Source organism: Bombina bombina, chromosome 2 (assembly GCF_027579735.1).
Source record: "Bombina bombina isolate aBomBom1 chromosome 2, aBomBom1.pri, whole genome shotgun sequence".
Classification (NCBI taxonomy): domain Eukaryota; kingdom Metazoa; phylum Chordata; class Amphibia; order Anura; family Bombinatoridae; genus Bombina; species Bombina bombina.
The window spans coordinates 268,731,205-268,754,631 of NC_069500.1; the positions used below are offsets into that span (position 1 = coordinate 268,731,205).

Genomic DNA, 23,427 nt, shown 5'->3' on the forward strand with positions numbered 1-23,427 from the left:
GTATGTTGTTGGTCGCAGTGGGTTTTCTGTAAGATTCTGTTTCTAGTTTGTTGTTTTGTTTAACAATGGTCAAATCTAGAAATTCAACTTTTTCCATGCTAGTATATGTCAGATATAAGCCAAAAGGGTTGGTGTTTAGGCATTCTATACATTTTTGTAAAGTCTCAGCTGTGCCTTCCCATATGATAGATATCATCTATGTACCTGGACCAGTGGGAGATGTATCAAGTATATTGGTTCATGTTCTCATTGAACACTATCATCTCTTCCCACCAGCCCAGGTACAAGTTGGCATACGTGGGTGCACACGAAGTACCCATGGCGGTGCCACATATTTGTAAAACAAAATGATCGTCAAAGACGAAGTAATTATGTTTAAGGACGAATTTTAACAACCTGATGATGAAATCTTTGGTATTCACTTCTATATCATGATCTTTATTTAAAAAATGGGCAACCGCTTTTATACCCCATTCAGGACTTATACTGGTATATAGCGATTCAACATCGCATGTTACCAGTAGTGAGTGTTTGGTGATTTTTGTATTTTGTAACTTGTTAAGGATGTGCATAGTATCTTTGGTATGTGATGGTAAGGTATCCACAAAACACCTCAGTCTTGCGTCCACATATTTACTAGCTTGTTCCGTCAGGGAGCCCATACCTGAAACTATGGGTCTCCCCGGAGGGCAAGCAATGTTTTTGTGGATTTTGGGTAACGGGTACATCGTTGCAATTTTGGGTTTAGTAACTGTGAGGAACTTGTGTTCTTTGGCATCTATGATTTTCTCAGAAAGAGCCCCATCAATCAATTTTTTGTAGTTTTCTATGAAATTATCAGTAGGATTACCCAATAATCTTTTATAGTTTTTAGTGTTAAGAAGTTGTTTCATTGCTTCTTCAACGTACATTGAAGTAGGCCATATAACTATATTGCCCCCCTTATCACTGTTTTTGAATTGGACCGGAACATCTACCAGTTCCATATATTCCTGTATACACTAAACTAGTGCCAGTACTCTAACCCCTCTCTTTTTGTTAGTTTATAATCCCTATCAGGTTTTTATGTGGAGGGAAAGGAGCCGGTGATCCCTTGAAGGGGATTTTAGGATATGTTACACTAACTCCTTATGTGGGGTTACATTTTAAATATCCATTTCTTGTAAAGCAGCTGAGGCTCTTTTGTATACCTTATTGGGTAAACCAGCCTGCGTAGTTGTGGCTGCGTGATATAGTTTACAGACTTGGCGATCTTTGTCTAAAAGTATGTAACTTTTTCCCTGCATGGCGGCAGATAGTCACGCTTCTTCAAATAGATTTGGCGCCATAGTCTATACTCTCTGTAGCGCCTAAACTCTACTGTATGTATCTCTCTGGGCGGCAGCGCAGACAGAGAGAGAGTACTCTCTGCAGGAGAGTTTTGTCTATGTTTATAACACTTATATTTAAAGGATGGCTGTACACACGTTCAATCCTAAGTAGTCTTGGTGGCTGTGTTGCAATATTATTTGATCGCTTTTTGGAGCTATTTGTCTTAACTCCTTGCAGCTTTTCTCGCTTGCCAGGTCTCCTACTTAATTATCACTACGATGTGATGTTGGAACTGTTTTTTATTTTCTTTATGTTAGGAGAAAATGTTTTTATCTCTACGATGTGTCTAGTGGGTTCAGCCCACGCTAGAGTTTAAGAAGACACGGTCACTTAGACTTAGCGATCTTTAAAGTGGTAATTGAATACATATTTTCCTTTTTGTCTGAGTCTCTTTATGTATGTAAAATTATATAAGACTCTAGAAAATGAGGTTATCTGAATCAGTTTGCTATCAATTATATTTTTCTACCCTTATTACAAAAGGACATGAGGGAATATATTCATCTTTTGTCAAGTTTTGCTCCTGAGCTTCATGATTTTTTTTGCCACCATCTGGTGATAAATCAGTAAATGATCATTCACATTTTTAAATGTTTTTTGTATATTCATTTTGCATTCTATCTCTTTCGTATGAAGATTAATGCGCTGTTGGTGGGATATAGATTAATTTTCTACTGAGTGCCCTCTTTCCTGTCCTTAAAAAAAAAAAAAAAAAAAAAAAAAAGAGGGAACTTTGTTCTCCCCTTCTCCTTATATATAAAAAGGTTCCTGTTGCTGACTCCATCCATGACTCATGGAATTCTGCGCCTAAAGTAGAAGGAGCTATGTCTACTCTAGCTAAAAGAACTACCATTCCTATAGAGGATGGTTGTTCTTTTAAAGATCCAATGGATAAGAATCTAGAGGCTTGCTTAAAAAAAGATGTACATCAGGGGTTACAGTGGCAACCTGCTGTGAGTATTTCCACGGTTGTGGGAACAGCATCTTATTAGTGCGATGCCTGTCTGATCCTATTTCAGAGGAGAATACGGTAGAGGAGATCCAAGATAGGTTCAAAGCTCCTAAACTAGCCAATTCCTTTCTGTGATGCCAACATGCAGGTAATCAGACTAGGAGCTAAGATGTCTAGTTTCACTGTGCTAGCTCGCAGAGCTCTGTAGTTTAAAATCTTGGTTGGATGATGTCTCTTCAAAGGCCATGCTTTTGGCTTTGTCTTATAAGGGTAAAACCCTATTTGGGCCTGGTCTGGCTGAAATAATTTCAGAGATTATGGGTGGAAAGAGATCTTTCTTACCTCCAGACAAGAATAATAGACCTAAGGGTCGTCTGACTTATAATTTTCGTTCCTTTCGCAACTTTACAAGTGAGAGGTCTTCCTCCTCTTCTTCCAAACTAGACCAATCTAGGTTCTCTCGAACCGCCCGATCCATGTGCGGGCAGGCTTTCTTTTTTCCGACAGGCTTGGATTCCCAGATCAGGGTTATAATATAGGATTCAAGTCTTGCCCTCCAAGGGACAGATTTCACCTGTCAAGACTATCCTCAAACCAGTTAAAGAGGAAGGCCTTCTTAAATTGCGTAGAGGACCTATCCTCCATTGGAGTGTTTGTTCCAATTTCTCTAGGGGAACAGGGTCAAGGATTCTATTCAAATCTTTGTGGTCCCCAAAAGGAGGGCACTTTCCGTCCCATCCTAGACTTAAAATGCCTAAACAAATTCTTTAGGGTTCCGTCCTTCAAGATGGAAACTATTCGTTCCATTTTTCCGTTGGTTCAGCTAGGTCAGTTCATGTTCCCATTCTCAGGGCTCATCACTTTCTGAGGTTTACCTTCCTGGACAAGCATTCCCGTTTGTTTGCACTTCTGTTTGGGCTAGCCACGGTTCCCAGAATATTCACAAAGGCTCTGGGGGCTCTATTGGCAGTGGTCAGATCCCAGGGAATTGCTGTGGCGCCTTATCTAGATGACATCTTGGTTCAAGCGTCAACTTTTCAACTAGCTCAATCGCATACAGAGATGTTGTTGTCTTTTCTACATTCCCACGGGTGGAAAGTGAATCTGGAAAAGAGTTCTCTAGTTCCAGCTACCAGTGTGTGTGTTTTCCTAGGGACAATCGTAGATTCCATGTCCATGAAGATTTTTCTGACTTACCTCAGAAAATCCAAACCTCTTGCTGCTTGCCTTTCTCTCCAGTCTGCCTTCATCCAACAGTGGCTCAATGCATGGAGATGATTGGTCTGATGATGGCTTCCATGGACATCATTCCTTTTGCTCGGTTCCATCTTAGACCACTGCAGCTTTACATGCTCAGTCAATTGAACGGATATCATTCAGTCTGATCACAAAGAATAGATCTGGACTGCCTGACAAGAGACTCTTTCGTGGTAGAATTATTAGGTAAGTGTAAGCAAGGTAAATAGTACTGAATAGAAGATTCCAAACTAACAACTATCTCCTGAAGTGGATAGTTAAAAACTTAAACTAAAAAACCTTACAGAATGAGCGCTAATAAATATCAGCTAAAGGTAAACATGGAATAATTGACACTATCACTACTTGCTAAATTCACCGTATACAACAGTATTTAATTGGTTATTTAAAAACCTGTGTAAAACCTATTTGCTAAAAAAGGCAGTACTTAAAACACAAGTTATTTTATCTTCTAAAAATACAATCATAAAATCACAATAGGGCTGCAACAACTAATCGGTAAGATTTATCATAAAAAATAGTTGTCAAAGAATCTCATTATCAATTAGGTGGTCAGTGATTAGTTGTTTAATTGCACAGCACCAGCTGATTCGATCTGATGAACTCCTGCACATGGTATTGTGTAAACTTTTTTATTTATTATTTTTTTTTTTATCCGATTTAATCGGATGATTATTGTCCGATTAAGCGGATAGAAAAAAGATCAAAACAACAAATAAATTCATTTTTTTTTTTCACAATCTTAGTTGCAGTAGATCAGATTAAAGCAGCTGGTGCTGTGCAACTGAAAAAATAATCGCTGACCACCTAATTGATAATGAGATTTGTTGACAACTATTTTTAAGATCAAACTTACCGACTAGTTGTTGCAGCCCTAAATCAAAATTCATATAGGATAAAAATATAGAGTGCGCACTCTTAAAAACATGTAAAACTAAAAAGGGGGGTCTTCCCTCTGTGGTTTAAATGAAGCCACAACTAAATAATGTTCCTTATTGGAGGATCGCAAAAAGATATGGCTCGCACCTTCTGCTCTGAAGGCTCACTGAAATGCCACTTTTATTATGTGTTTATACACTGCACTGTGTTTTCGCATCCAACACTTTAAACTCTCCTGTATGCAGCTTATTGTCTGTGTTTTCTGTTACCTCTTTCCCCAGGTTCCTTTATGCAGTCAGAATCTCCTTAGGACTGAAAAGTTACTGTGTTAGCAGCTTTTTTCACCCGGTCCCTAATTGTGTAGGTGATCCGGTCTGTAATCACAGCTTAGGGGTCATTCCAGAAAGACACAATAGTTTTCTTTAAGCAGTATTTTTTCACTTTTTTGTAGTCTTGGAGTCTTGAGAAAGGCCTGCACAAGGCTGAAACTAGTAAAATTGATTAGCTGCTGCTGGACTGTTTTCCTTTTGGAGCACAAACACTGTTTGTTACAAGGATCAAAAAACAACATTCTGATTGAACTCCTTTAAGGCACTAGTTTAACAGTGCTAGAGACTCCAAGACTGCTTAAAGAAAACTATTGTCTTTCTGGATTCTCTGAAGCTGACTGCTTGGAGATTGAACCCCTAGTTCTGTCTAGACGTGTTTTTTTCTGGAGCGGTCATTGATACTATGCTTCAAGCTCGTAAACCGGTTACTCGCAAGTTTTACCATAAGGTATGGCGTAAATATCTTTATTGGTGCAAATCTAAGGTTTTCCCCTGGAGCCGGGGGAGGATTCCCCGTATTTTATCTTTTCTTGAGGATGGCGAAAGATTTGTCAGTCAGTACTGTACTCTGAGGGGGTCAGATTTCTGCATTATCGTTTTGCATAAACGATTCATGTTGTTGATATAAAATTATCTTGGAATGTATTTCTTCTGCTCGCAGAGTTTCTGAACTTTCAGCTCTGCAGTGCGATTCCCCGTACCTTATCTTTCATGCAGATAAGGCGGTCCTTCATACTAAATTGGGTTTTCTCCCTAAGGTGATGTTGGATCGAAACATTAATCAGGAAATTGTTGTTCCTCTTTTTTTGTCCTAATCCTCCTCCTCATAAGGAACGTCTCTTGCATGGCTTGGATGCTGTGCGTGCTCTACATTTTTACCTACAAACTACTAAATATTTTCTGCAATCTTCTGCCCTGTTTGTTGTTTTCTCTGGAGAGCATAAAGGTCTGAAGGCCACTTCAACTACTTTCCCTCTGGTTGAGAAGTATGATTCATTTGGCTTATGAGACTGCTGGACAGCTCATTCCACTAGGGCTGTCTCCTCTTATTGGGCTTTCAAAAATTAAGCTTCTGTAAAGCAGATTTGCAAGGCGGCGACATGGTCCTCTTTGCATACTTTTTCCAAATTCTACAAATTTCATACTTTTGCCTTGGCTGAGGCTTTTTTTGGGAGAAAGGTTCTTCAAGCGGTGGTGCCTTCTGTTTAGATCCTCCTGCCTTTTTCTCCCTTCCTGTTCATTCTGTGTTCTCTAGCTTGGGTATTGGTTCCCACTATTAATTGGAAAGAAAATAAAATTTATGCTTACCTGATAAATTTCTTTCTTTCCGGACATGGAGAGTCCGCGACCTTGCCCTCCTTTTTTTATTTATAATTTGGCAGTTATTTTGAGTGAACCTCAGGCACCCTTTTTCATCCTTGTGTTTTCTTCCTTTCTCCAACATAGGTGTGTCCGGTCCACGGCGTCATCCTTACTTGTGGGATATTCTCTTCCCCAACAGGAAATGGCAAAGAGCCCAGCAAAGCTGGTCACATGATCCCTCCTAGGCTCCGCCTACCCCAGTCATTCTCTTTGCCGTTGTACAGGCAACATCTCCACGGAGATGGCTTAGAGTTTTTTAGTGTTTAACTGTAGTTTTTATTATTCAATCAAGAGTTTGTTATTTTAAAATAGTGCTGGTATGTACTATTTACTCAGAAACAGAAAAGAGATGAAGATTTCTGTTTGTATGAGGAAAATGATTTTAGCAACCGTTACTAAAATCCATGGCTGTTCCACACAGGACTGTTGAGAGGAATTAACTTCAGTTGGGGGAACAGTGAGCAGTCTCTTGCTGCTTGAGGTATGACACATTCTAACAAGACGATGTAATGCTGGAAGCTGTCATTTTCCCTATGGGATCCGGTAAGCCATGTTTATTAAGATAGTAAATAAGGGCTTCACAAGGGCTTATTAAGACTGTAGACTTTTTCTGGGCTAAATCGATTCATTATTAACACATATTTAGCCTTGAGGAATCATTTAATCTGGGTATTTTGATAAGATTATATCGGCAGGCACTGTTTTCGACACCTTATTCTTTAGGGGCTTTCCCAAATCATAGGCAGAGCCTCATTTTCGCGCCGGTGTTGCGCACTTGTTTTTGAGAGGCATGACATGCAGTCGCATGTGTGAGGAGCTCTGATACATAGAAAAGACTTTCTGAAGGCGTCATTTGGTATCGTATTCCCCTTTGGGCTTGGTTGGGTCTCAGCAAAGCAGATACCAGGGACTGTAAAGGGGTTAAAGTTAAAAACGGCTCCGGTTCCGTTATTTTAAGGGTTAAAGCTTCCAAATTTGGTGTGCAATACTTTTAAGGCTTTAAGACACTGTGGTGAAATTTTGGTGAATTTTGAACTATTCCTTCATATTTTTTCGCAATTGCAGTAATAAAGTGTGTTCAGTTTAAAATTTAAAGTGACAGTAACGGTTTTATTTTAAAACGTTTTTTGTACTTTGTTATCAAGTTTATGCCTGTTTAACATGTCTGAACTACCAGATAGACTGTGTTCTGAATGTGGGGAAGCCAGAGTTCCTTCTCATTTAAATAAATGTGATTTATGTGACAATGACAATGATGCCCAAGATGATTCCTCAAGTGAGGGGAGTAAGCATGGTACTGCATCATTCCCTCCTTCGTCTACACGAGTCTTGCCCACTCAGGAGGCCCCTAGTACATCTAGCGCTCCAATACTCCTTACTATGCAACAATTAACGGCTGTAATGGATAATTCTGTCAAAAACATTTTAGCCAAAATGCACTCTTATCAGCGTAAGCGCGACTGCTCTGTTTTAGATACTGAAGAGCATGACGACGCTGATAATAATGGTTCTGAAGGGCCCCTAAACCAGTCTGATGGGGCCAGGGAGGTTTTGTCTGAGGGAGAAATTACTGATTCAGGGAACATTTCTCAACAAGCTGAACCTGATGTGATTACGTTTAAATTTAAGTTGGAACATCTCCGCATTCTGCTTAAGGAGGTATTATCCACTCTGGATGATTGTGACAAGTTGGTCATCCCAGAGAAACTATGTAAAATGGACAAGTTCCTAGAGGTCCCGGGGCTCCCAGAAGCTTTTCCTATACCCAAGCGGGTGGCGGACATTGTAAATAAAGAATGGGAAAGGCCCGGTATTCCTTTCGTCCCTCCCCCCATATTTAAAAAATTGTTTCCTATGGTCGACCCCAGAAAGGACTTATGGCAGACAGTCCCCAAGGTCGAGGGAGCGGTTTCCACTTTAAACAAACGCACCACTATACCCATAGAAGATAGTTGTGCTTTCAAAGATCCTATGGATAAAAATTAGAAGGTTTACTTAAAAAGATGTTTGTTCAGCAGGGTTACCTTCTACAACCAATTTCATGCATTGTCCCTGTCGCTACAGCCGCGTGTTTCTGGTTCGATGAGCTGGTAAAGGCGGTCGATAGTGATTCTCCTCCTTATGAGGAGATTATGGACAGAATCAATGCTCTCAAATTGGCTAATTCTTTCACCCTAGACGCCACTTTGCAATTGGCTAGGTTAGCGGCTAAGAATTCTGGGTTTGCTATTGTGGCGCGCAGAGCGCTTTGGTTGAAATCTTGGTCAGCTGATGCGTCTTCCAAGAACAAGCTACTTAACATTCCTTTCAAGGGGAAAACGCTGTTTGGCCCTGACTTGAAAGAGATTATCTCTGATATCACTGGGGGTAAGGGCCACGCCCTTCCTCAGGATCAGCCTTTCAAGGCCAAAAATAAACCTAATTTTCGTCCCTTTCGTAGAAACGGACCAGCCCAAAGTGCTACGTCCTCTAAGCAAGAGGGTAATACTTCTCAAGCCAAGCCAGCTTGGAGACCAATGCAAGGCTGGAACAAGGGAAAGCAGGCCAAAAAACCTGCCACTGCTACCAAGACAGCATGAAATGTTGGCCCCCGATCCGGGACCGGATCTGGTGGGGGGCAGACTCTCTCTCTTCGCTCAGGCTTGGGCAAGAGATGTTCTGGATCCTTGGGCGCTAGAAATAGTCTCCCAAGGTTATCTTCTGGAATTCAAGGGGCTTCCCCCAAGGGAGAGGTTCCACAGGTCTCAGTTGTCTTCAGACCACATAAAAAGACAGGCATTCTTACGTTGTGTAGAAGACCTGTTAAAAATGGGAGTGATTCATCCTGTTCCATTAGGAGAACAAGGGATGGGGTTCTACTCCAATCTGTTCATAGTTCCCAAAAAAGAGGGAACGTTCAGACCAATCTTAGATCTCAAGATCTTAAACAAGTTTCTCAAGGTTCCATCGTTCAAAATGGAAACCATTCGAACAATTCTTCCTTCCATCCAGGAAGGTCAATTCATGACCACGGTGGATTTAAAGGATGCGTATCTACATATTCCTATCCACAAGGAACATCATCGGTTCCTAAGGTTCACATTCCTGGACAAGCATTACCAGTTCGTGGCGCTTCCTTTCGGATTAGCCACTGCTCCAAGGATTTTCACAAAGGTACTAGGGTCCCTTCTAGCTGTGCTAAGACCAAGGGGCATTGCTGTAGTACCTTACTTGGACGACATTCTGATTCAAGCGTCGTCCCTTCCTCAAGCAAAGGCTCACACGGACATCGTCCTGGCCTTTCTCAGATCTCACGGATGGAAAGTGAACGTGGAAAAGAGTTCTCTATCTCCGTCAACAAGGGTTCCCTTCTTGGGAACAATAATAGACTCTTTAGAAATGAGGATTTTTCTGACAGAGGCCAGAAAAACAAAACTTCTAGACTCTTGTCGGATCCTTCATTCCGTTCCTCTTCCTTCCATAGCGCAGTGCATGGAAGTGATAGGTTTGATGGTAGCGGCAATGGACATAGTTCCTTTTGCGCGCATTCATCTAAGACCATTACAACTGTGCATGCTCAGTCAGTGGAATGGGGACTATACAAACTTGTCTCCGAGGATACAAGTAAATCAGAGGACCAGAGACTCACTCCGTTGGTGGCTGTCCCTGGACAACCTGTCACAAGGGATGACCTTCCGCAGACCAGAGTGGGTCATTGTCACGACCGACGCCAGTCTGATGGGCTGGGGCGCGGTCTGGGGATCCCTGAAAGCTCAGGGTCTTTGGTCTCGGGAAGAATCTCTTCTACCGATAAATATTCTGGAACTGAGAGCGATATTCAATACTCTCAAGGCTTGGCCTCAGCTAGCGAGGGCCAAGTTCATACGGTTTCAATCAGACAACATGACAACTGTTGCGTACATCAACCATCAGGGGGGAACAAGGAGTTCCCTGGCGATGGAAGAAGTGACCAAAATCATTCTATGGGCGGAGTCTCACTCCTGCCACCTGTCTGCTATCCACATCCCAGGAGTGGAAAATTGGGAAGCGGATTTTCTGAGTCGTCAGACATTGCATCCGGGGGAGTGGGAACTCCATCCGGAAATCTTTGCCCAAGTCACTCAACTGTGGGGCATTCCAGACATGGATCTGATGGCCTCTCGTCAGAACTTCAAAGTTCCTTGCTACGGGTCCAGATCCAGGGATCCCAAGGCGGCTCTAGTGGATGCACTAGTAGCACCTTGGACCTTCAAACTAGCTTATGTATTCCCGCCGTTTCCTCTCATCCCCAGGCTGGTAGCCAGGATCAATCAGGAAAGGGCGTCGGTGATCTTGATAGCTCCTGCGTGGCCACGCAGGACTTGGTATGCAGATCTGGTGAATATGTCATCGGCTCCACCATGGAAGCTACCTTTGAGACGAGACCTTCTTGTTCAAGGTCCGTTCGAACATCCGAATCTGGTCTCACTCCAGCTGACTGCTTGGAGATTGAACGCTTGATCTTATCGAAGCGAGGGTTCTCAGATTCTGTTATCGATACTCTTGTTCAGGCCAGAAAGCCTGTAACTAGAAAGATTTACCACAAAATTTGGAAAAAATATATCTGTTGGTGTGAATCTAAAGGATTCCCTTGGGACAAGGTTAAGATTCCTAAGATTCTATCCTTCCTTCAAGAAGGATTGGAAAAAGGATTATCTGCAAGTTCCCTGAAGGGACAGATTTCTGCCTTGTCTGTGTTACTTCACAAAAAGCTGGCAGCTGTGCCAGATGTTCAAGCCTTTGTTCAGGCTCTGGTTAGAATCAAGCCTGTTTACAAACCTTTGACTCCTCCTTGGAGTCTCAACTTAGTTCTTTCAGTTCTTCAGGGGGTTCCGTTTGAACCCTTACATTCCGTTGATATTAAGTTATTATCTTGGAAAGTTTTGTTTTTGGTTGCAATTTCTTCTGCTAGAAGAGTTTCAGAATTATCTGCTCTGCAGTGTTCTCCTCCTTATCTGGTGTTCCATGCAGATAAGGTGGTTTTACGTACTAAACCTGGTTTTCTTCCAAAAGTTGTTTCTAACAAAAACATTAACCAGGAGATTATCGTACCTTCTCTGTGTCCGAAACCAGTTTCGAAGAAGGAACGTTTGTTGCACAATTTGGATGTTGTTCGCGCTCTAAAATTCTATTTAGATGCTACAAAGGATTTTAGACAAACATCTTCCTTGTTTGTTGTTTATTCCGGTAAAAGGAGAGGTCAAAAAGCAACTTCTACCTCTCTCTCTTTTTGGATTAAAAGCATCATCAGATTGGCTTACGAGACTGCCGGACGGCAGCCTCCCGAAAGAATCACAGCTCATTCCACTAGGGCTGTGGCTTCCACATGGGCCTTCAAGAACGAGGCTTCTGTTGATCAGATATGTAGGGCAGCGACTTGGTCTTCACTGCACACTTTTACCAAATTTTACAAGTTTGATACTTTTGCTTCTTCTGAGGCTATTTTTGGGAGAAAGGTTTTGCAAGCCGTGGTGCCTTCCATCTAGGTGACCTGATTTGCTCCCTCCCATCATCCGTGTCCTAAAGCTTTGGTATTGGTTCCCACAAGTAAGGATGACGCCGTGGACCGGACACACCTATGTTGGAGAAAACAGAATTTATGTTTACCTTATAAATTACTTTCTCCAACGGTGTGTCCGGTCCACGGCCCGCCCTGGTTTTTTAATCAGGTCTGATAATTTATTTTCTTTAACTACAGTCACCACGGTATCATATGGTTTCTCCTATGCAAATATTCCTCCTTAACGTCGGTCGAATGACTGGGGTAGGCGGAGCCTAGGAGGGATCATGTGACCAGCTTTGCTGGGCTCTTTGCCATTTCCTGTTGGGGAAGAGAATATCCCACAAGTAAGGATGACGCCGTGGACCGGACACACCGTTGGAGAAAGTAATTTATCAGGTAAACATAAATTCTGTTTTTCCATTTCCTTCAGCTGAATGACTGGGTAAGGGAAGTTGTACTTAACAGCTTTGCTGGGGTGCTCTTTGCCTCCTCCTGCTGGCCAGGAGTTGAATATCCCACTAGTAATTGGAATGACGTTGTGGACTCTCCATGTCTGGAAAGAAAGAAATTTAACAGGTAAGCATAAATTTTGTTTTTGTCAATATATAAAAACCGCGGTTACCATGTTTGAAACAGGGTAATGTGTTCAATCAAATAACACTCTGAATTTTTTTTATTAGCAATGAATAATGCATATAGAATCTGAATCCTCTTAGTTCGGATATGTGTCTGAATTACACTGACACCAAATTAATAAACAAAAATAGCTTTATTAAAAAGACTATATAAAAAAGTTTCTCAGTTAAAAAAAATCAGTACAAAATTTCAATGCAATTATTAAACATTTCAAATAAATTAACTACACTCCTAAAATAATTTGTTAATGCATAAACGCTACGTATATATAACAGAAGCAAAATAATTGAATTTAAAATCTAAACTAGAAAATTTTCAAAATCATTCTCATTAGAAATAGTTTGACAACAGATAATGGAAATGCTTTGTATTTTTAGATTCTTAGCATAGCTGGCAAAACTCAGGTAAAGCTTATAAGACAATCTATGACTACACAAATAATGTTATTACCATTTTCCTGATTGACTTAAAGCTATTGTCAACTAATAAGACCAGGTGACAGGAATTATCCAAGAAAAATATTTGTGAATTTAAAAAATGTCAACCAGTATTTGAGTCCACTAGATTAAATAGAAATTTCATATAAGCTTACATTTATTTCAGCATTAATATTTCAGACGAGCCAGTTTCATACATCACCAAAATTAAATTATTTCTCCCCTTGTTACTATAGGTGAGGGTGTCAGGTTGTTAGTGTGTCCCAATAGGCCAATCAAGACTCAATTATGATCCAGATATTGTAATACTAATACATTTGGATCTCAGCTGATCATCAGGATTTCGCCAGCCACATTACATGAAACTACTGTGTTTTTGCTTTTCTCAGTGTTAAGATAGCCCCTCTATATAGTTATTCTAGAAATTTATTAATTTTCCCCCTCCTATAAGTTAACATAGAATTAATTAGCTGAATTATTAAAATTCTTTGAATAGATGGTTCTTGCAAATAGTAGGCATGTGTTTTCTTTGTCGATTTGGAAGGAAACAAATGCTGAAGATGTGAGCTGCAAGCAGCATTTGGCTATTTCTGGAGACAGATTTATTTTTGTGAAAGTGCAACACACACAAAAGTTTGGATTTGCGCAGATCCTTAGTGTGTTTCACTTTTACAAGAAGTAATCCGGCTCCGAAAATAACTTAATGCTGCTGGTGGCTGCCATCCTCGCTATTAGTTTCCTTCTAGTATTGACCAAATGCATATGTCTAGCAAATGGGGTAAACGTTATGATAGACATAATTAAATGGATATAATCTCCTAACATTGGTAAGCTAGAGTTAAATTGTGTTCGAATAAAGGATCATCATAAGGCTGTATGCTATGTGGTTAACTCCTTGTGCCTAATAGACGTAGGTCCTATGTCACAGGGGCCTTTGCTCAGCGTACTCTGTTGCCTTATATCTACGTGCAACCTTCTGCCTCATGTTTAACAGCCTAGACTGTATCCAGAGACAGAAGGCATCTGTTCGTTCTCCCTTTGTCTGCATCAGCAATGTGCTTTCATATGTCAGAGGCACTCTGTGTCCCTGTCTGCATCTGCTTGCTGTGGTTTGTGTGAGAGATAGGTGGATTTTACTGGGAGGGATTCACTACACTACTGAAAAGTGTATTATGTGAGAGGGCTCTACCATATGGTCGCTTGGACAGAGGAGGTTGAGGGGGGCCCAACACTACAGAAACAATATTTTTTTTATTAATGCAATAAATTCAATTTATAGCAAAACGTAAGTAATCTGGGTACTGGCACTACAGGAACCCTCCAACCCCCCCCCCAAAAAAAAAAAATCTTCATACTGACTGCCAGAAGCTAAATAAAAAGTGAGGAAGGGGGGGTGGGGGAGAGGAACAGGTAGAAATCAGGGAGGTGGGAGGCATCAGTTGGGAGGGTAATACCTATATTATAATACTACTTCCCTTACCAGCTAATTAAATAACCACTTCACTTTCTGGCATTGTGGTGCACAGCTGCAATTAGCAGCCTTCTAATTACAAAAAATGACAAAGCCATCTATGTCTGTTATTTCTGAACAAAGGGGGGCCCAGAGAAGCTTTTACAACCATTTGTGTCATGATTGCACAAGCGGTATGTAAATCATTTTGGTGAGAAACCCAATGATCGCATTTGTCTGCGAAACGGAGGCATGAAATATACCAGAATGGGCCAATACCCTATAGATCAACACCTTGGGTTATGTACTAAAAACAAAAATATAGTTTTCTTAGGCAAATAAAAAGTGCTCTATTTTCTGTTTAAATGGAGTGATAGCAAAAATGCTTCAAAATCTGTTTTGTGCAAGTTTTTCTCTGAAATTCCTGGTCCTTAGGGGTTTATTAAAGCACAAGCTCTTATTTCTAGTATAAAATGTATTGATGATAAAGGTTCTCAGTCAGCAAGACTACGAAAAACAAGTTTGTGTCAAAAAAAGCTAGGCTACAAGTAATCCTAAAAAGGAGACAAGTCTAATTTGTAAGCGAAAATTCATGACCGTTTGAGTGCACTAATTGTATCTGTATTCTGCTACTTCTTTTCAATAGGCCCCAGCAGTGGATGTTGTGGCAGTGGGACTCACATGTGGCAAAATAGTGATCCACAACATCAAATTTGATGAAACATTAATGACATTTCAGCAAGATTGGGGGCCTATCACTGCAATATCTTTCCGCACAGGTGAGCTTTAGACTTTTAAACAGCATGTAAATTCTAAAGGAACGGTTCTCCATTAATAATTTTCAGCATTTTTTTGTTGTTGCCTGTTAAATGTATCATTTGGGCTTTTAATTTAGGATTGTTGCAGTATCTTAAATGTAAAATTAATTACAAACAAAGACAAAGATTAAAGGGACACTGAACCCAAAAAATTTTCTTTCGGGATTCAGATAGAGCATGAAATTTTAAACAACTTTCTAATTTACTCCTATTATCAATCTTTCTTCGTTCTCTTGCTTTCTTTATTTGAAAAAGAAGGCATCTTAGCTATTTTTTTTGGTTGTGAACCATGGAAAGCACTTGTTTGGTGGATAAATTCACCTACCAATAATCAGCAAGAACAACACAGTGTGTTCACCAAAAATGGGCCGGCATCTAAACTTACATTCTTGCATTTCAAATAAAGATACCAAGAGAATGAAAATAATTTGATAATAGGAGTAAATTAGAAAGTTGCTTAAAATTGTATGCTCTATCTGAATCACAATAGAAAAAATTTGGGTTCAGTGTCCCTTTAACAACCTTTGAAACCCATTTTTTTTTATTTATGTTTTAGATAGAGCATACAATTTGGAAATTTTTAATTTACTTCTATCTAATTTTGCTTCATTCTTAAGATATCATTTGTTACAGAAATAGCAATGCACGTGGGTGAGCCAGTCACACGAGGCATCTATGTGAAGCCACCAATCAGAAGCTACTGAGCCTATTTAAATATGCGTTTGAAAAAAATATTTATCCAACATTGGTGTGTCCGGTCCACGGCGTCATCCTTACTTGTGGGAATATCTCTTCCCCAACAGGAAATGGCAAAGAGTCCCAGCAAAGCTGGCCATATAGTCCCTCCTAGGCTCCGCCCACCCCAGTCATTCTCTTTGCCGTTGCACAGGCAACATCTCCACGGAAATGGTTAAGAGTATGTGGTGTTTAGTTGTAGTTTTTTATTCTACTATCAAGAGTTTGTTATTTTAAAATAGTGCTGGTATGTACTATTTACTCTGAAACACAAAAAGATGAAGATTTCTGTTTGTGAGAGGAAGATGATTTTAGCAGACAGTAACTAAAATCGATTGCTGTTTCCACATAGGACTGTTGAGATGAAGTAACTTCAGTTGGGGGAAACAGTTAGCAGACTTTTCTGCTTAAGGTATGACTAGCCATATTTCTAACAAGACTGTGTAATGCTGGAAGGCTGTCATTTCCCCTCATGGGGACCGGTAAGCCATTTTCTTAGTCTCAAACAGAATAAAGGGCTTAATATGGGCTATAAAACTGGTAGACACTTTTATGGGCTAAATCGATTGCTTTATTTGGACATTTTATACATGTTTATGCTGATAATTCACATTTATAAACTTGGGGAACGTTTTTTAACGTCAGGCACTATGTTAGACACCTTTTCCAGTCAGGAAGGGCCTTCCCAGTTGTAGGCTGAGCCTCATTTTTGCGCCATTACTGCGCAGTTGTTTTTGAGAGCAAGACATGCAGATGCATGTGTGAGGACCTGAAAGTAGTTGGAAAAGTTCCTAGAAGGCGTCATTTGGTATCGTATTCCCCTCTGGGCTTGGTAAAGTCACAGCAAAGGCTGTAGCTGGGACTGTATAGGGGTTAAATCTGTAACCGGCTCCGGTTTCGTTATTTTAAGGGTTAAAGCTCTGAAAATTGGTGTGCAATACTTTTAATGCTTTAAGACACTGTGGTGAAATTTTGGTAAATTTTGAACAATTCCTTCATATTTTTTCACATATTCAGTAATAAAGTGTGCTCTGTTTAAAATTTAAAGAGACAGTAACGGTTTTGTTTTAAAACGGTTTTTGTGCTTTATTGACAAGTTTAAGCCTGTTTAACATGTCTGTGCCTTCGGATAAGCTATGTTCTATATGTATGAAAGCCAATGTGTCTCCCCCTTCAAAATTGTGTGATAATTGTGCCATAGCGTCCAAACAAAGTAAGGACAGTACTGCCACAGATAATGAAATTGCCCAAGATGATTCCTCAGATGAAGGGAGTAGACATGGTTCTACATCATCTCCTTCTGTGTCTACGCCAGTTTTGCCCACGCAGGAGGCCCCTAGTACTTCTAGCGCGCCAATGCTTATTACCATGCAACAATTGACGGCTGTAATGGATAACTCCATAGCAAATATTTTATCCAAAATGCCTGCATATCAGAGAAAGCGCGATTGCTCTGTTTTAAACACTGAAGAGCAGGAGGGCGCTGATGATAATTGTTCTGTCATACCCTCACACCAATCTGAAGGGGCCATGAGGGAGGTTTTGTCAGACGGGGAAATTTCAGATTCAGGAAAAATTTCTCAACAGGCTGAACCTGATGTTGTGACATTTAAATTTAAATTAGAACATCTCCGCGCACTGCTTAAGGAGGTGTTATCTACTCTGGATGATTGTGACAACCTGGTCATTCCAGAAAAATTATGCAAGATGGACAAGTTCCTAGAGGTTCCGGTGCACCCCGACGCTTTTCTTATACCCAAGCGGGTGGCGGACATAGTGAATAAGCAGTGGGAGAAGCCCGGCATACCTTTTTGTTCCCCCTCCTATATTTAAGAAATTATTTCCTATGGTCGACCCCAGAAAGGACTTATGGCAGACAGTCCCTAAGGTCGAGGGGGCAGTTTCTACTCTAAACAAGCGCACTACTATTCCTATCGAGGATAGTTGTTCTTTCAAAGATCCTATGGATAAAAAATTGGAAGGTTTGCTTAAAAAGATTTTTGTACAGCAAGGTTACCTTCTACAACCCATTTCGTGCATTGTTCCTGTCACTACAGCAGCGTGGTTCTGGTTCGAGGAACTAGAAAAGTCGCTCAGTAGAGAGACTCCATATGAGGAGGTTATGGACAGAGTTCACGCACTTAAGTTGGCTAACTCTTTTATTTTAGATGCCGCTTTGCAATTAGCTAGATTAGCGGCGAAAAATTCAGGGTTTGCAATTGTGGCGCGCAGAGCGCTTTGGCTAAAGTCTTGGTCAGCGGATGTATCATCCAAAACAAAATTGCTTAACATCCCCTTCAAGGGTAAAACTCTCTTTGGACCAGAATTGAAAGAGATTATCTCAGACATCACTGGGGGAAAGGGTCACGCCCTCCCACAAGATAGGCTTTTCAAGGCCAAGAATAAGTCTAATTTTCGTTCCTTTCGTAATTTCAGGAACGGAACGGCCTCTAATTCTGCATCCTCTAAGCAAGAGGGTAATGCCTCACAGTCCAAACCAGCCTGGAAACCGATGCAAGGCTGGAACAAGGGTAAGCAGACCAAGAAGCCTGCTACCGCTAACAAAACAGCATGAAGGAGTAGCCCCCGATCCGGGACCGGATCTAGTGGGGGGCAGACTCTCTCTCTTTGCTCAGGCTTGGGCAAGAGATGTTCAGGATCCCTGGACGCTAGAAATAGTTTCTCAGGGTTATCTTCTGGAATTCAAGGAACTACCCCCAAGGGGAAGGTTCCACATGTCTCACTTATCCTCAAACCAAATAAAGAAACAGGCGTTCTTACATTGTGTAGAAGACCTGTTAAAGATGGGAGTGATACACCCAGTTCCAATGACGGAACAAGGAATGGGATTTTATTCAAATCTGTTCGTAGTTCCCAAAAAAGAGGGAACCTTCAGACCAATTCTGGATTTAAAGATCCTAAACAAATTTCTCAGGGTACCATCGTTCAAAATGGAAACCATTCGAACGATTCTACCCACTATCCAGGAAGGTCAATTTATGACTACCGTGGATCTAAAGGATGCGTACCTACATATTCCTATCCACAAAGAACATCATCAGTTCCTAAGGTTCGCCTTTCTGGACAAACATTACCAGTTTGTGGCCCTCCCATTCGGATTAGCCACTGCTCCAAGGATTTTCACAAAGGTACTCGGGTCCCTTCTAGCGGTTCTAAGACCGAGGGGCATTGCAGTAGTACCATACTTGGACGACATTCTAATACAAGCGTCGTCCCTTTCAAAAGCAAAGGCTCATACAGACATCGTTCTGGCCTTTCTCAGATCTCACGGATGGAAGGTGAACATAGAAAAAAGTTCTCTGTCTCCGTCAACAAGAGTTCCCTTCTTGGGAACAATAATAGATTCCTTAGAAATGAGGATCTTTCTGACAGATGTCAGAAAGTCAAAACTTCTAAGCGCTTGTCAAGTTCTTCATTCTTTTCCACGTCCTTCCATAGCTCAGTGCATGGAAGTAGTAGGGTTGATGGTTGCAGCAATGGACATAGTTCCTTTTGCGCGAATTCATTTAAGACCATTACAACTGTGCATGCTGAAACAGTGGAATGGGGACTATACAGACTTGTCTCCAGTGATTCAAGTAGATCAGAAGACCAGAGATTCACTCCGTTGGTGGATATCCCTGGACCACCTATCCCAGGGAATGAGCTTCCGCAGACCAGAGTGGGTCATTGTCACGACCGACGCCAGTCTAGTGGGCTGGGGTGCGGTCTGGGATGCGGTCTGGGAATCCCTGAAAGCTCTGGGACTATGGTCTCGGGAAGAGTCTCTTCTCCCGATAAACATTCTGGAACTAAGAGCAATATTCAATGTTCTCATGGCTTGGCCTCAGCTTGCAAAGGCCAGATTCATAAGATTCCAATCAGACAACATGACGACTGTTGCGTATATCAATCATCAGGGGGGAACAAGGAGTTCCCTGGCGATGAAAGAAGTAACCAAAATAATACAATGGGCGGAGAATCACTCCTGCCATCTATCTGCGATCCACATCCCAGGTGTGGAAAACTGGGAAGCGGATTATCTGAGTCGTCAGACATTCCATCCGGGGGAGTGGGAACTCCACCCGGAGATTTTTGCCCAACTAACTCAATTATGGGGCATTCCAGACATGGATCTGATGGCGTCTCGTCAGAACTTCAAGGTTCCTTGCTACGGGTCCAGATCCAGGGATCCCAAGGCGACTCTAGTGGATGCACTAGTAGCGCCTTGGACCTTCAACCTAGCTTATGTGTTTCCACCGTTTCCTCACATTCCCAGGCTGGTAGCCAGGATCAAACAGGAGAGGGCCTCGGTGATCTTGATAGCTCCTGCGTGGCCACGCAGGACTTGGTATGCAGACCTGGTGAATATGTCATCGGTTCCACCATGGAAGCTACCTTTGAGACAGGACCTTCTTGTTCAGGGTCCATTCGAACATCCAAATCTGGTCTCCCTCCAGCTGACGGCTTGGAGATTGAACGCTTGATTCTATCAAAGCGTGGATTTTCAGATTCGGTGATTGATACTCCTGATTCAGGCCAGAAAACCAGTAACTAGAAAGATTTACCATAAAATATGGAAAAGATATATCTGCTGGTGTGAATCCAAGGGATTCCCTTGGAATAAGATAAAAATTCCTAAGATTCTTTCCTTTCTGCAAGAAGGTTTGGATAAAGGATTATCTGCGAGTTCTCTAAAGGGACAGATTTCTGCTTTATCTGTCTTACTACACAAACGACTGGCAGCTATGCCAGATGTTCAAGCATTTGTTCAGGCTCTGGTTAGGATCAAGCCTGTTTACCAACCTTTGACTCCTCCCTGGAGTTTAAATCTAGTTCTTTCAGTTCTTCAAGGGGTTCCGTTTGAACCTCTACATTCAATAGATATTAAGTTATCTTGGAAAGTTTTGTTTTTGGTTGCTATTTCTTCTGCTAGAAGAGTTTCAGAGTTATCTGCTCTGCAGTGTTCTCCGCCTTATCTGGTGTTCCATGCAGATAAGGTGGTTTTGCGTACTAAGCCTGGTTTTCTTCCAAAGGTTGTTTCTAACAAAAATATTAACCAGGAGATAGTTGTACCTTCTTTGTGTCCGAATCCAGTTTCAAAGAAGGAACGTTTGTTACACAATTTGGACGTAGTCCGTGCTCTAAAATTCTATTTAGAAGCTACAAAAGATTTCAGACAAACATCTTCTCTGTTTGTCGTCTATTCTGATAAAAGGAGAGGTCAAAAAGCGACTTCTACCTCTCTTTCCTTTTGGCTTAAAAGCATCATCCGATTGGCTTACGAGACTGCCGGACGGCAGCCTCCTGAAAGAATCACAGCTCACTCCACTAGGGCTGTGGCTTCCACATGGGCCTTCAAGAACGAGGCTTCTGTTGCTCAGATATGTAAGGCAGCGACTTGGTCTTCACTGCACACTTTTGCCAAATTTTACAAATTTGATACTTTTGCTTCTTCGGAGGCTATTTTTGGGAGAAAGATTTTGCAAGCCGTGGTGCCTTCCGTTTAGGTTACCTGATTTGCTCCCTCCCTTCATCCGTGTCCTAAAGCTTTGGTATTGGTTCCCACAAGTAAGGATGACGCCGTGGACCGGACACACCAATGTTGGAGAAAACAGAATTTATGCTTACCTGATAAATTACTTTCTCCAACGGTGTGTCCGGTCCACGGCCCGCCCTGGTTTTTTTAATCAGGTCTGATGAATTATTTTCTCTAACTACAGTCACCACGGTACCATATGGTTTCTCCTATATTTTTCCTCCTGTCCGTCCGTCGGTCGAATGACTGGGGTGGGCGGAGCCTAGGAGGGACTATATGGCCAGCTTTGCTGGGACTCTTTGCCATTTCCTGTTGGGGAAGAGATATTCCCACAAGTAAGGATGACGCCGTGGACCGGACACACACCATTGGAGAAAGTAATTTATCAGGTAAGCATAAATTCTGTTATCAAGAGAATGAGGCAAATGAGATAATGGAAGTAAATTGGAAAGTTGTTTTGAAATTGAATGCTCTTTCTAAATCATGAAAGACATAATTTGGGTTTCATGTCGCTTTAAGGCATGCACTAACTCAACATAAGTATTCTCATATTGTGTAGATGGAGCCAAAAAAATTAAATGTTTAATGAATTAAAAGGGTACCTGTAAGAAATGCCCATAAAAAACATTTTAAAAATATATTTCTTACAGGTACCCTTTTAATTCATTAAACGTTTTAATTTTTTGGCTCTATCTACACATTATGAGAATACTTATGTTGTTAGTGAGTGCCTTAAGGTTGTTAATCTCTTTATTTTTTTATAATTATTACTACTATTGCACCCCCATCTCCTTTGCTGTTTAAGATGAGATACAGGTATATTGTTATAGCTTTGCATGTGATCATTTGCATTTTTTTAAATGTATTTATTAATTGTAAAATGTCTTGATATGTTTGGTATTTTTGACTTTGGTCTGTGTTAGTGCTTTGTAGGTAACTGTGTCAGATGCTTGTTGAAGCATTCTCTGTTTTGAATTTCTCAAGTATTCAGTGCTTGGTAATGTGTTCCTGGTGCACTTTTCAGATGGACATCCTATTATGGCTGCAGGAAGCCCAGTTGGCCACATTGGACTGTGGGATCTTGAAGAAAAGAAGCTAATGAATCAAATGAGGGAAGCCCATTCATCTGCTATTGCCGGCCTGACGTTTGTGCAGGGAGAGCCCCTACTTATTACTAATGGTTCTGATAATGCTATACGGGTATGAATATGTATTGTTTTGTATGTCTATGTAAAATAACCGTTAAAATGCACAAACATTTAGAGAAATCAGAAATGTTTAAGCATGTAATAACTGCTTTTAAAAAAACATTTTGTTGCCTATATAAGTCTAGATTACGTGTGCCGTGCAAAATAGTGCTTTTGCAAGCGCAATATTTTAGCTCCATTCTTAATACCAGCCCATCAAATGTGCGGATTGCGCTGGACATCAAATACCTGTTATTAAAAAAATAAAAATGCTTTTTTTTTTTTTTTTTTTAAATAAAATACACTACACTGCATTTAGGGGGAATTTGGGGTACATTTATAAAATTTACCAGAGATCTGATCTCTGGTTGATTTTATAAGCGCTAATTGCTACCGCAAGCTTGCAGTAGCAATAACCGTTTGTAATGGCTGGTTAATTATTGTGCGCCTGCAAACGGGCGCGCAATAAATTAGTGCCTCACTTGTTAATCTAGCCCAAAATATGCTACAATTATTTGTTTTAAAACAAAGGAAACTAAAATTTTATTTTGGGGGATATATTAAAAAATTAACCAGAGGTCTGACCTCTGGTCAATTTTTTAAGCGCTAATTGATACCACAAGCTCATGGTAGCAATAGCCAGACACTTATAATGGCTGGTTATTTATCGTGCGCCCGTATACAGGCGAATATACCCATTTACGAGCGTGTGATAATTTAGCACTCCACTTGTAATCTAGCCCATAATGTTTATATTGGGTATAGGAGTGCTGCAGATGTTTAAGCTGGGGTACGGAAAGTGCTTTTAGAGTTTAATATCTTTTTTTTAATCTATTCTTTCAAATAGTAATTTACTAATTTGGTTGACACACAACCCTAAACTTCCTTTAAATTGTCAATTATTTTAGGCTTTTAACTTCTAAATTCAGTGAATGCATTCTCAAGCATTTTATG

The 23,427-nt window shown here is 40.9% G+C and overlaps 1 protein-coding gene across 1 annotated transcript in view; it reads left to right on the plus strand.

The window, feature by feature from the left end:
- WDR36 (WD repeat domain 36) overlaps positions 1 to 23,427 on the plus strand; it is a 410,170-nt gene that overhangs the window by 33,228 nt on the left and 353,515 nt on the right. Inside the window, exons 7-8 of the mRNA XM_053699732.1 lie at positions 14,841 to 14,973; positions 22,311 to 22,486. Coding sequence (XP_053555707.1) covers positions 14,841 to 14,973; positions 22,311 to 22,486 — 309 coding nt within the window. The remainder of the gene's footprint in view (positions 1 to 14,840; positions 14,974 to 22,310; positions 22,487 to 23,427) is intronic.